This window comes from Lampetra planeri, chromosome 30, assembly GCF_965212315.1.
Source record: "Lampetra planeri chromosome 30, kcLamPlan1.2.h2, whole genome shotgun sequence".
Lineage (NCBI taxonomy): Eukaryota > Metazoa > Chordata > Hyperoartia > Petromyzontiformes > Petromyzontidae > Lampetra > Lampetra planeri.
In genome coordinates, this window is record NC_136136.1 from 11,593,773 (window position 1) to 11,606,023 (window position 12,251).

The 12,251-nt window shown below is 48.0% G+C and overlaps 1 protein-coding gene across 1 annotated transcript in view; it reads left to right on the forward strand.

Moving 5' to 3' along the window:
- Positions 1-12,251, forward strand: part of LOC144728981 (neutral amino acid transporter A-like) — a 46,378-nt gene that overhangs the window by 22,767 nt on the left and 11,360 nt on the right. The window contains exons 4-7 of the mRNA XM_078608787.1: positions 4,313-4,479; positions 6,201-6,434; positions 8,398-8,592; positions 10,135-10,269. Coding sequence (XP_078464913.1) covers positions 4,313-4,479; positions 6,201-6,434; positions 8,398-8,592; positions 10,135-10,269 — 731 coding nt within the window. The remainder of the gene's footprint in view (positions 1-4,312; positions 4,480-6,200; positions 6,435-8,397; positions 8,593-10,134; positions 10,270-12,251) is intronic.

The window sequence follows — 12,251 nt, forward strand, 5'->3', positions numbered from 1 at the left end:
CCACACGATCAGCGGGAGCAAGGTTACAGAGTGTCTCCCCTGGCTGCGTTGGCCACCTAACGCAGGGAAAATTTTACAGCGTGCTGCCTAAACCCCCGCAACACTGGTCTACCATTCCTGCGCCACTCAACACACGCACACAGAGAACATACCGCAGTCTCATACACTGAGAATAGGTTTTCCCCTTCTGGCAACAAAACAGGTGTTAAGATGTTAAAACACCAAACTGAAACCTTTTACAAGGAATCATGTCTGCATTAACCACAATACTTGTGGTCAGAATGCAAACAAAAAACATCCTCTGATAATATATGCATTGTCTTTGAAACTGATTGGTCCATATCAGAGACAGCTTTCTTTTGAGCCTAGTCTCAAACGGTGTTAGACCAGAGGACGCCAAAAGTCGTCTTTTGGCGTCCCCTGGTATAACACCAAAAGCCGACGAACACAACAACATCCATGCAACATTTGAAATGCATAGCAACAATCCTGCCCCTAAAATAACAGCAACCCAATGCTGAGTAGTGGCGGTCATCTGAACCCAACCGTCTAGGAATGCGTCCTTTTAGCTTGTCCCTCGTATGGGCCCGGTTTGGGTCCCCCAGGGACCCTGGAGGTGACTCGCAGCTGGCCCAACGGGCACGGTTTCCCCCGGGATGAAGATGGAGGAGAGGAAGAAATGGGTGGCGGTCGTACCGTCCACCCCGGTCCGCCTGTGGGTGGCACCGCCGGCGGTTCCATGCGCGTCAAGCCCTGGGATCCTGCGGATGGAGGAACAGAGTCTCGCAGATGCGCAACTTCCGTAAATCTACGTCCGTCCCCGTTGGACACATCACACACCCGGCCATCAGATGGCGGAGATGAAATTCCCTCATAAGGTGGAAAATATGGTTTCAGTCGTGATGGGTGCACATACCAACGCCTGCGACCAACCTGGATCCGTACACACTGCGGCCTCCTAACCTCAATGAACTCCACCGGGCCCTGCCATGGCCTATGTAATTTAGGAGATGTGCCCACAGGCACCTGGGGGCAATGCAGCCATGCCCTCTCCCCATATTTCTACGATTTTTCCGATTCCTTAAGCCCAGCCAGTTTTTCATTTGCAGCCTGCCGTTTGGCCGAATTTCTCCAGGACGCCTCCCATGCTTCCATCAAGTACTTTAGGGTGAGGCTCATCAGTCCCGGCACAGCGACTCTCTTTTTGCTTGGCTCAATATTTAACTGGGCTTCCATGGGGGGGATCACATTCTCTCCCGTACGTAAAAAAATAGGGAAAATCCGGTAGAGGCATGAGGGGCCATTCTATAGGCCGCAAGAACTCCCAGAACGTATAGGTCCCAATCGGACTGTGCCTCGTTGACTTGTTGGCACAACAGGGACATAAGTGTCCTATGTAAACGTTCCACCATCCCGTCAGTCTGGGGATGGTAGGGTGAGGTTCGAATTTTCTTCATACCCAACAAATCACATACCTCTTGCAACAATTTTGAAGAAATATTTCAGCTCTGGTCCTTAAGGAGATGTTCCGGGGCCCCCTTATCCAATGCATAACCATGCAGGAACGCATCCGTAATGGACTTCGCCGACTGATCCGGTAGGGGCCATGGCACCGGCCACCGTGACAGGTACTCTACTCCTACCAGCAAGAATTTATTTCCCCTCAGAGTGGTAGGAAATGGCCCGAGGATGTCGAGGGCATCGAGCTCATTTACACGGGACACCCCAATGGGCTGCAGTGGTGGTCAGGTCAGTCTCGACGGGGGCTTCCGGCGGGCACATTATAAATATCCCTTGAGCACGTTATGAACGTCCCCTGCCATCCCCGGCCATAAGAACGTAAACAACGTTTTCTGCACACTTAGGTGAATCAATCACACATGGGCAGCTCTCGTTACTCTACCCCGCAGAGCAGTTGGCACCACGATACAGTACCGCTGTACCTCCATATCCCAGCGCATAAGTAGCCCATCTCGGAGGACTACGGGGGACATACCCTCTGGACCCTCCCTATCGCTTGGTGCATCAACACGGTGCTGTAACTTTAGTAAGGAGGCGTCCTCTGCTTGGAGGTGCCTCCATTCCTCTTGTGCAAGACCAATAGTATTATCGCACACCACCCCCCGTACAGGTGGCGGAGCATCCACCAATTCTACCACGGCACCCGGCTGCCCCGCATCCACCTGCTTACAACAGCCGGCGCCCATCAAACATACGCACTGGCTCTTCGGCGATAACCGTGACAGAGCGTCCACGTTGCAGTGACACAACCCCTTCCTATAGGTGACTTCGAATTAATAATCTTGCAAGATTTCCAACCATCGTGAGAGTGGTGCGGACGGCTGATCAATGCGTAGCGCGTATTGCAAAGCCGCGTGATATGTGCGTACCATGAACTGCCTTCCGTAGAGGTACGGGCAGTACTGTTGTACAAAGTGCACGATAGCCAACAACTCGCGGCACCTAACACAATAGTGCTGCTCTGCGGGGGACAGCACCCGGCTAACGTAAGCGACCACGCTCTCCACCCCGTTCTCCACCTGCAACAACACGACGCTGATTCCGGTATCACTGGCATCTGTATCCAACGTAAACGGCAAGGAGAAATCGGGGTATCGAAGGGGGGGTGCGTTCATGAGGCCATTGCACAGCGCAAAAAATGCGGCCTCCTCCTCCGTCCCCCACCGAAACCTCTGGCTCTTTGCCATGAGAGCGTGGAGTGACTTCACGATTGACTCAAACCCAGGCACGAAGCGGCGGTAATACGACACGAACCCCACAAAGTGCGGACCTCACCCACCGACGTGGGGGTCAGCCACTTACGCACGCACGCAGTCTTCTCAGGGTCCGTGTCGACCCTGGACTCGCTAACAACGTGCCCCAGGTATCGAACCGATTTTTGTAAGAGGTAACATTTCCGTGGCTTGAATTTCAATTAGCCGCCCGCATTTTAACAAATACCGCACGCAACCACTGCAGATGTTCCTGGAACGTGCGGCCAAAGACAATCACATCATCCAAATAGATCAGACATGACTCCCATTGGAGCCCCGACAGTACCAACTCCATAAGTCGCTGGAATGTGGCCGGAGCTGAGTGAAGCCCATCGGCAGCACGTTAAATTGATACAGTCCTTGCAGTGTCCGGAACACGGTTTTGGGTTTTTAGCTTTCATCCAGGGGCAACTGCAAAAACCATGACAATAGATCCAGGGTGGAGAAAAACCGTGCCCCCGACAGGGCATCCAACGAATGTCCATCCGTGGGAGTGGATACGCGTCCGCCACAAAGACTTATATAATTTCCGAAAGTCCACACAGAACCGCAAACTCCCATCCTTTTTAACCAGGACAATGGGAGCACCCCAAGGACTGGTTGACGGGGAGATTATATTGGCGGCCAACATCTCGTCAACCGCCTGATGAATGTAGTCCTTTTCCTTCGGACTAAACCAAAATGAGTTCTGACGAATGGTAGCGGTAGCAGCAGCGACGACGGCGACAGCTGTGGAAACGCTATCCCTCTCTCCGTGGCACTGGGCTGCATGCTTCGGGTTGCCCAGCTGGTCCAGGAGGGACAGTAACAGCAGTGGCGATGGCTGCGGGAAGCCGCTCATGGCGTTCGACGGAATGGCAATGACGTCCCGCGCGGTCGGCGATGGCGACGGACTTGACGATGGCTGTGGAGAGCCGCTCTTCCTCCTTCCATCGGCTTCAGCGGCAGTATGAGTGAACATCTCTGACAGCCGGTCTATCTTTTCCTCGAGAGGCGGCCAGGAGAAGAGGGGGTCTCTGGAGTTGGGCCATCCGTATTTGTGGACTTTTCTCCCTCACTCCCCTCCTATTTCGCTTCCGTGGACTCTCCGCGTGGGCATCTTCTACTCAAGCGAGGCATCTTGTAGGCTATCGCTGCCACCGGAAGAAAGGCAGTCCACACGAGTTGCCTCTTCAGTAAGGCACTTTATTCTCCCCAAACAGAAAGACCTCACGATCTTGCCATGCCTCCATTTGCATCCTCTCTCTCCCTGTTTCTTCTAGAACCTTTGAGGAGGTTCTCTCTCCTCCTTCTCCTCCTCTTCTTCACCAATCCTCTTCTTTCATCCTCATCCACCTCTAAACGTCTTTCACCTCGTCATCTCATTTTTCCGCCTTTTCCCCTACTTCAACCCCTCGGTCAATCCCACGTTCCGTTCCTACCAGCCTTCCCACTCTCACACTTTTGGTTTGTCTATTATAGGCGTTCATCAGTGACCCTCGCTGCACCTGCGTGTGTGAATGCCTGTAAATATTGTGCGCGTATGCACGTGTTTCCAGATCCCAGTTGGTTCGGATGCGGACGGAATGAATATTCTGGGTCTGGTGGTGTTTGCCATTGCCTTTGGGATTGCTCTGCGGCAACTTGGGACAGAGGGAGAGGTCCTCATTCGCGTGTTCAACGTGTTTAACGAAGGGACCATGGTGCTCGTGTCCTGGATCATGTGGTGAGCTGACAACCTGTGTGGGTAATTGTCTTGTGAACACAAAAGAGAAGTGTACATCATAGCTGTCAACCCCTTATCAGTGTCTACCTTATTAGACCAATTCAGACTTTATTGGTCACCCCGTGCCCTTATAAATATCAACTTCATCATACAATGTCCCAATACAAAAAATAGACTAAAGATGTGCCCTATTGATGATAGGTTTTTCCCCTTTTTTCTGGCAACAAAACAGGTGTTAAGACGTTAAAACACCAAACTGAAACCTTTTACAAGGAATCATGCCTGCATTAACCACAATACTTGTGGTCAGAATGCAAACAAAAACATACTATAATAATATATGCATTGTCTTTGAAACTGATTGGTCCACACTAGAGACAGCTTTTGGGGTCTAACACCATTTGAGACGAGGCTCCAAAGAAAGCTGTCTCTGGTGTGGACCAATCAGTTTTGAAGACAATGCATATATTGTCAGAGTATGTTTTGTGTTGCATTCTGACTACAAGTATTGTGGTTAATGCAGACATGATTCCTTGTAAAATGTTCCAATTTGGTGTTTTAACATCTTAACACCTGTTTTGTTGCCATAAAAAAGTGGAAAACCTATTCTCATATTTTGGTACTGGCAAATGAGGTCCCATGATAGATCACTGTGTCTCTGCATCCTTCTCTGTCCTGTATATATCAATCTATCTTTATCACTTTGTCTCTGTTTCTCTGTTCCTCTGTTCTCTTTTCTACCTCTCCCTCCCTCTGTATTCCTCTCGTCCCTCCACTTGCATCTCACCACTTCCTTCCCCCCTATTTATCTCACTTGCACTCCTCATTTCCACCTTTCCCATTACAATATCTTGCCTCTCCTTGAGGCTCACTCCCACTGCTTGTTGCTTTCCTCTTTCCGTTTTGCTCTCTTTTCCTCTCCGTTGAATGCCCTTTCACTCTCTCCCCACCCCTCTCCTCTGTGTTCCTGTCTCTTCCACCTCCCTCTATCTCATTCCCACCTCCCTCTATCTCATTCCTCACCTCCCTCTATCTCATTCCCACCTCCCTCTATCTCATTCCCCACCTCCCTCTATCTCATTCCTCACCTCCCTCTATCTCATTCCTCACCTCACTCTATCTCATTCCTCACCTCCCTCTATCTCATTCCCCACCTCCCTCTATCTCATTTCTCACCTCCCTCTATCTCATTCCTCACCTCCCTCTATCACATTCCCCACCTCCCTCAATGTCATTCATCACCTCTCTCTATCTCATTCCCACCTCCCTCTATCTCATTCCTCACCTCCCTCTATCTCATTCCTCACCTCCCTCTATCTCATTCCTCACCTCCCACTATCTCATTCCTCACGTCCCTCTGTCTCATTCCTCACCTCCCTCCTCTATCTCCCACTTATATCGATCCACGGCCATAGTGGAGGGTGGGGAGGCGTGACGTCAGCACGAACGCAGCTCAACGCCGTGGGATGCGGGTGACGTCACCACGTGAAAGTGCGTGGGGACGTCACTGCTTCACATGTGCACCTGCGCACCAGAGAGCTAGGCAGACAGGAATCCAGGCAGGAAGCCAGCCAGATGTTTTTTCCCCTTCTAATTGAGTATGAAGTATGATTATCCCTGAGCCGCTTGACTTGGCAGAGTCTTTATAAATGTTGTACAAAATGTAAAACACATTGATAAGATTTGCTTCAACTACGTTGCACGTTTGCTGCTGCGTGCAGGTATGCCCCAATTGGAATCATGTTCCTGGTGGCCAGCAAGATTGTGGAGATGCAGAACGTGGTTCTGCTGATCACTAGCCTGGGCAAATACATCATGTGCTGCGTCGTGGGGCAGCTCATTCACGGCCTCATTGTGCTGCCAGCGATCTTCTTTGCGTTCACGAGGAGGAATCCGTACACGTTCCTGCTTGGTATCCTCACAGCCCTCACCACCGCCTTCGGCACCTCTTCAAGGCAACAAATTTTCCTTACGTTTAACATTTACAGAGCACCGTGTAAACACGTCTAGGAGAGCATTTGTGACAAGGATATGTTTTTATACTGTATATTACTTAAATCGTTTTCCAACACGATCGTATGTAATCTGTGGTTAAAATGGAAATTTCAAAGTCTGGTGTCAAAAATATTCACCCTGCAGTCCATGTCCTTTTCCATTTACCCTTAAAAAAACAATTCATGCTTGAGCTTACACTGATTTGAGAAATGCCAGTTTGGTGTACCAGCATATTGCATTTACACCACCGTGCAAAATGCATTATCTAGCCCAGTGGTTCTCAGCCTTCGTTGACTACTGTGTAATCCCCCCCCCTTTTTGAGTTTAGTTTCAAGCGAGTAAACCCCCTTGGCTGATGCAAGCGTGGTTCTGAGAAATAAATGTAATGAATCATGAACATCAATATTTTAACCAATTGTCGATTGTGTGAGGTATATCCTAGAGCCAAGTAACTGCAAGCGAATTTGACAAAATTAATATTCAACGGACGCTCTGCATGGGTGACATAATTTGTTCCCGCTTGCTGGTTACTCTTGTAAACCACATTGCTTATGTTGAGTTTAGAAAGGTAATTTATATCCTTCTCGGTCACTGTATGGATTTACATTTTATCGTCGGCTATTTATATTGGCAGATTCATACATGATTACTCACCAATGACTCTCATGTGTGATATAATTGCACACATTTATAAATCACCTCATGTACCCTCTGGGACATTGCAATGCGTACCCCCAAGGGTTTTCGTATCCCCGGTTGAGAACCACTACTGTAATGGTTCCTCCGTAGTAAAATGGTGCCATGTTTACCCTTCTTTGTGATTTCGTGCTGCATGCTTCATATACAAGTGTTAAGATTTAACTTTATATCGCTATATTTCACGGTTTTTGTTCCTACTGAAATCAGGATAATAAGATGAATGAATAATAATTTATTTTATGTAGTAGCATTCATGCAATTTTTCATCTCAAAACGTTTAACATCGCAAACCACATTAACATAAAAAATGGCAGCCCCAGGAAGCAGCAGGCCCAGACCCAGGAGGCAGAAGTTTCTCAGACAGAGCCAGGGTGCAGCAGTTTCTCAGACAGAACCAGGGTGCAGCAGTTTCTCAGACAGAACCAGGGTGCAGAAGTTTCTCAGGCAGACCCAGGGTGCAGCAGTTTCTCAGACAGAACCAGGGTGCAGCAGTTTCTCAGACAGAGCCAGGGTGCAGCAGTTTCTCAGACAGAACCAGGGTGCAGAAGTTTCTCAGGCAGACCCAGGGTGCAGCTGTTTCTCAGGCAGACCCAGGGTGCAGCTGTTTCTCAGACAGAGCCAGGGTGCAGCTGTTTCTCAGACAGAACCAGGGTGCAACAGTTTCTCAGACAGAACCAGGGTGCAGCAGTTTCTCAGACAGAACCAGGGTGCAACAGTTTATCAGACAGACCCAGGGTGCAGCTGTTTCTCAGACAGAACCAGGGTGCAACAGTTTCTCAGACAGAACCAGGGTGCAGCAGTTTCTCAGACAGAACCAGAGTACAACAGTTTCTCAGGCAGGACCAGGGTGCAGCTGTTTCTCAGACAGACCCAGGGTGCAGCAGTTTATCAGACAGACCCAGGGTGCAGCAGGGTGCAGCAGCTTCGGCAAGGCCAGGCGCCACAGCAGCAGTGCATCACTGGCGGCCCTGGAAATCCACGACAACAAAACCAAAACCTATCAAACCCAGAACAACACAAAACGCATTCAAAAACTCCCAAATAAATTCTAATCTGCAACAGGGACTCAAGAATAAAAAATAAAAATCTAAGAGACAGAGTTGAAAAAAACGGCAAGGAGCGCATGCGCAACAAATGAAGCGAGGGCACCGGCGGCATCTTCTCATTTCAGGCTCCGCCGTTTCCCGACCATGACCCTTCTTGTTGAACCCTTTTGTGTTGCAGCTCGGCGACGCTGCCCCTCATGATGAAGTGCGTGGAGGAGAACAACGGCGTGGACAAGCGCATCAGCCGCTTTATCCTGCCGATCGGCGCCACCGTGAATATGGATGGCGCCGCTCTGTTCCAGTGTGTGGCCACCGTCTTCATCGCTCAGTTCAATGACATACATTTGGATGCGGGGCAGATCTTCACGATCCTGTGAGTCACACGTGAGCTTGCGGGTGCGCTCTCTACGGTCGTGAGTTTATTATTATTTTTTACGGCAACGGTTTGTGATGGAAAGTTATCGTAAATATAAGTAGCGCGATGTTGCGGTTCACCAAACCCAAAAAGTGGAACAACGACTATATGCATTAAGAGCAGAGTGATTCCCTGCTCACGTGAGCATTGAGGCGTTGCACATCTCCTGTTCGCAGCCCTGAGCCAGTGGTGGAAATTCCACATTCCGGCCGATTGTAGCTCATCGCTCGTGACACAGACACGATTTGATCAAAGTGATTCACAGCGACATTTGATGTTTTCCAAACATTTGACTGCAGGAGAAATGGTATAAATTTGATTATTGTCATCGTAAACAAAACAGATATCAGACATTTATGCTCTGATTACATCACCACACTCGGGTGCATCGCGTGACCTATATTTTATGCACTGAATATAAACTGATGACCTTTGTGGAAGAGTTAGTAGTGTCTTATGTGGATGACATTATAATTATGGCGTTGAGCTCTGTCCACTATATTATTTACAGTCAGGTGCTAATTGTCGTTGTTGATGAAGACTCCATATCTTATTTTCCGATTCACAGTTGATGAGTTCAGGCCCAAAGGCCACAAACACCAAGTAGATTTATAGGAATATAAATGTGTTTCTTTAATTGACCAAGGTTGGAAGACTTGGAAAAAGTGAAAATGTGACAGAATTCCAAAGTGGAGCAGTGCAGAGGCAATAAACAGAAAGAGAAGTTGTAGTGACCTGCAGAGTAGTGAATGGGTGAGTAGGGGAGTGAGTGGGTGAGTAGGTGAGTGAGTGTGTTGTGGTGACCTGCAGTCTGGTGAGTGAGTGGGTGAGTAAGTGACTGTGTTGTGGTGACCTGCAGTGTGATAAGCGGGTAAGTGATTGGGTGAGTAAGTGACTGTTTTGGTGACATGCAGTGTGGTGAGTGAATGAGTGGGTGAGTAAGTGAGTGAGTGTGTTGTGGTGACATGCAGTGTGGTGAGTGAATGAGTGGGTGAGTAAGTGAGTGAGTGTGTTGTGGTGACATGGAGTGTGGTGAGTGAATGAGTGGGTGGGTAAGTGAGTGAGTGTGTTGTGGTGACATACAGTGTGGTGAGTGAATGAATGGGTGAGTAAGTGAGTGAGTGTGTTGTGGTGACCTGCATTGTGATGGTTGAACAGTGTGGATGCTACAAAACAGTGAGTCTGGTAGACCAAGTCCTTAACAAGCAGATAGAGAAGTTCATTACGAGCGGTTGTCAAGGTAAAAAAAGGTCAACCTATAATTAGTAATATAATCAACAAAATGTATACACTGATTAATAGTATAAATAAAATGTATAATGATTATACTCAACATTAACAACATAAATATACTAACCCACATTCACGGACCGGCTGAAGCGCATCACACGACATCAAATTGCAATGTAAGAATGGATGACAAATTACAATTGTTATGGTGTCTGGTATATATTTGTACACGAGAGTGGGTTTTTAACGTGACTGTTTTCATTTGTGCAGCGTCACGGCAACAGCATCAAGCGTGGGAGCAGCTGGGATCCCAGCAGGCGGCATCCTGACGCTTGCCATCATCCTGGAGGCGGTCGGCGTCCCCACCAAAGACCTGTCTCTGGTTCTGGCGGTCGACTGGTTCGTGTGAGTGTCCCCTCGTTTTGTGAATTCCATTTCGATGTTGGAGCAGCCTGTCGGTATGAATTGCTTTGGGCGCCACGGTGGCTAGGAGATGTCAACTACCTCGCCTGGTATGAAGGAGGTCGTGGGTTCGATCCTGACTGAACGCCTGTTGGATATTTGAAGATTGCGCGTCTCTTTTCCTGTGGTCGCGTGGATTTTTCTCTTGGTCCTCCGGTTTTTCCCTCCACATTTAAAATCAATGTGTAATGACAGTGCGGAGCGATAGTGGGACAGTGTAACTCCCCGGGACCATGGTTACTAATGGACGAGCTATTAATGAGACGGGAGCCAATGGCGGGGAAGTATTACTAATGGACGAGTTAATGAGGATTCATGAGACGGGATCCAATGGGGGAGGACGTGAGCAGCAAGGCCAGGTGCGGTGAGGAGGATTGAGGCTTAGCGTGTGGCCAGAGCGGGCGAGCATAAATAGCAGCGTGAGCGGAGGCTTGGGGCTGCTTGTTGTGGGGAACTGCCATCGTTGTCACCTGGGATCGGGGCGTCTCCATCGTCTGCAAGTTGTCTGGAGCTTGGAAGCTAGATTGTCTCCGATTAGGGTTGTGTCTCATCACCCGAGTGTATGGAGTCACTCGTGTTACGTTTTGAGTTATTGTACTTTATTCTTAATAAATATATGGACTTTTTCTTCTTGGTTCTTTCAGTAAAGTCACGTAGAAGGGAAGTGGCCGAAACGTCGTGAGAATTATTTTATTATGTTTTATTTTTATTATTTTATTACTTCCCTTCTACGTGACTTTACCGAAAGAACCAAGAAGATGAATCCCTGCAGTCACGAAAGCTTTAAATCGAAATATATGGACTTTATGTATATAAAAGGGAAATTTGTGAATGTGTGTCTGTTCGAAATGTTTAGCATACTTCCCAACATGCAACAAACTTAAAATTTGGTATGTGGGTAGCTTCCAGACTGTACACAATGCAAAAAGTTAAAAAATAGACTTTTGTATTTTGGTGGGGGTGGGGCGCAATAATGCATGTAATATATTGCACGGCAAGTGAGCGGTGACGTCACATCTGTGATGTCACCCGCATGCAGCAGCGTTACGCAGTGTGCCTGCTGACGTCACGCACCCCCCCCAACCCTCCGCGTAGGCCATGTATTAATCCAAGACAAGAATCCAAGTCCCGGGCAAAGCCTGGTAGTAAAGCTCGTTCTTAATAAATATACAGAAGACAAGATGGCGTCTCTGAGAGCTACATTACAAATGTACGTTTAGAGTATTTGGCTGCTATAAATTTCCACATTATAAGCCATTTCGTTGAGCTATCATTTGTGGCCAGTTCGCTTCTGAAAAAGAGCTATATAACTCAGTGAGCCTTAACTGGTCAAATAAATCAATTGTTTACTTTTAAAAATTTGTTTTTATAGTTTATACTCGGGGTGCACAGTTTGGGTATGACCTAACCCGAGCAAGTATCAGATAAAAGTCAGATCAGACCTGATACTAGCTCGGATTATTGTGATCAGATTGTAATGAGTACCTAATAAGCAATTACACCCTCATGTAATACTTCATGAGCTACAGGGTGGGTCAGTGAGCTGGATGCTTTTGCTCGTGATTGAATGTTTTGGATTTGAAACACGGTTGAGATGCCCTTGCAAATGAGATGTTCCATCTCAAGGGATTATCCAGGTGAAATATTTGATAAACATAAATTGTGATGGGAGGGACAGGTATAGATAATGGAGGAGGGTAGGTTGCCATATTTGCATATACTTTTATTAACTTACTACGGCTTATGGTCGATGGTTCTTCTGGGATTGAGTTACACCAAGGTAGACCTGATTTCAGAAGTCGGCCAGGCGTCTTTCTGTGTGGACTTTGTGTGTTCTCCCCTTGTTCTGAATTGGTTTTCTGCCACAGCTAATAAAACATACAACGTAACCGGCATTGCTTAAACATCGCAATTATTGACAATCG